Source organism: Oncorhynchus kisutch, unplaced genomic scaffold (genome assembly GCF_002021735.2).
Source record: "Oncorhynchus kisutch isolate 150728-3 unplaced genomic scaffold, Okis_V2 scaffold3092, whole genome shotgun sequence".
NCBI classification, from domain to species: Eukaryota; Metazoa; Chordata; class Actinopteri; order Salmoniformes; family Salmonidae; genus Oncorhynchus; species Oncorhynchus kisutch.
Window position 1 is genome coordinate 17501 of NW_022265037.1, and position 1819 is coordinate 19319.

The 1819-nt window shown below is 49.6% G+C and overlaps 1 protein-coding gene across 1 annotated transcript in view; it reads right to left on the bottom strand.

Annotated features, from left to right (window-relative positions):
- Positions 1-858, bottom strand: part of LOC116371300 (paired box protein Pax-5-like) — a gene marked incomplete at its 5' end in the record, with an annotated part of 14219 nt that extends 13361 nt beyond the window's left edge. The window contains one exon of the mRNA XM_031820199.1: positions 758-858. Within this exon, the coding sequence (XP_031676059.1) occupies positions 758-858 (101 nt within the window). The remainder of the gene's footprint in view (positions 1-757) is intronic.
- Positions 859-1819: the final 961 nt, after the last annotated feature.

Consider the following 1819-nt stretch of genomic DNA (forward strand, 5'->3'; position numbering starts at 1 on the left):
GACTGGTTGGGAGATAACAGACCCTTACAGTAGAATAGACCCTTACAGTAGAATAGACTGGTGTAGAGATAACAGACCCTTACAGTAGAATAGACTGGTGGAGAGATAATAGACCCTTACAGTAGAATAGACTGGTGTAGAGATAACAGTAGAATAGACTGGTGTACTGATAACAGACCCTTACAGTAGAATAGACTGGTTGGGAGATAACAGACCCTTACAGTAGAATAGACCCTTACAGTAGAATAGACTGGTGGAGAGATAACAGACCCTTACAGTAGAATAGACTGGTTGGGAGATAACAGACCCTTACAGTAGAATAGACCCTTACAGTAGAATAGACTGGTGGAGAGATAACAGACCCTTACAGTAGAATAGACGGGTGGAGAGATAACAGACCCTTACAGTAGAACAGACTGGTGGAGAGATAACAGGCCCTTACAGTAGAATAGACGGGTGGAGAGATAACAGACCCTTACAGTAGAATAGACGGGTGGAGAGATAACAGACCCTTACAGTAGAATAGACTGTTGTAGAGATAACAGACCCTTACAGTAGAATAGACTGGTGGAGAGATAACAGACCCTTACAGTAGAATAGACCCTTACAGTAGAATAGACTGGTGGAGAGATAACAAGACCCTTACAGTAGAATAGACGGGTGGAGAGATAACAGACCCTTACAGTAGAATAGACTGGTGGAGAGATAACAGTAGAACAGACTCCAGGTCGTCCCCACGTGTCAGTTGTTTACTCACCAGGTACCATACCAGTCAGTGAGGAGGCAGAGTAGCTGCCCTGGCCCGTTGGGGGGACATGTGGGGGGTAGCCGGGGAGGTGGTGCTGCAGAGGTCTCGACCTGGACACACAGGGAACACACACGCTAACAGAATGCTAAAAACAACGCTAACATGATAATAACACGCTTAACAACATGGGAAAAACATGGGAACGACATAACTTAAATGATCATTGGTTGAGAATATTTGAGACGTATCCCGTGAAAATCTTTCTCTGTCTCTCTCTCTCGCTCTTCTTCCAGCACCCTCCTCTCCTCTCCCAGCCTCTCCTCTCCTCTCCCAGCCTCTCCTCTCCTCCCCTCCCCTCCCCTCCTCTCCTCTCCCAGCCTCTCCTCTCCTCTCCTCTCCTCTCCTCTCCTCTCCTCCTCCTCTCCTCTCCTCTCCTCTCCTCTCCTCTCCTCTCCTCTCTCCTCTCCTCTCCTCTCCCAGCCTCTCCTCTCCTCTCCCAGCCTCTCCTCTCCTCTCCCAGCCACCCCTCTCTTCTCCTCTCCTCTCCTCCTCTCCTCCCCTCCTCTCTCAGTCTGTCAGTGAGTAGCCAGGATTTATAAGTGCATTAGGCTACATGACAGTGTGTCGGACTAAATAATTTCTCTGTGTTTAGACACAGTCGACAGTCGAGACGAGAGGAGAGAGAGCTATCCATTCATCATAATCATCATCATCATAAACACACACACACACGCACACACACACATGCGTGCACACACACACAAACACACACACACACACACACCAGTCCCATTCATCATCATCATAAAGGGATCAGACACTAAACACCATCAATCCAACTCACATCCTCACCACTTAACCAGCTAACTGACTGGAGGAGAGAAGGAGAGGGGGAGGAGAGGAGGGGGACAGGAGGGGAAGGAGGAGAGGAGGGGGAACGGGAGAGTAGGAGGGGAGGGGAGAGGAGAGGAGAGGAGGGGGGACTGGAGAGTAGGGGGGAGGGGAAATGAGAAGACGAGAGGAGGGGAGAGGAGGAGAGAAAGGATCAGGGAAAGGAAGGATCAGGGAGAG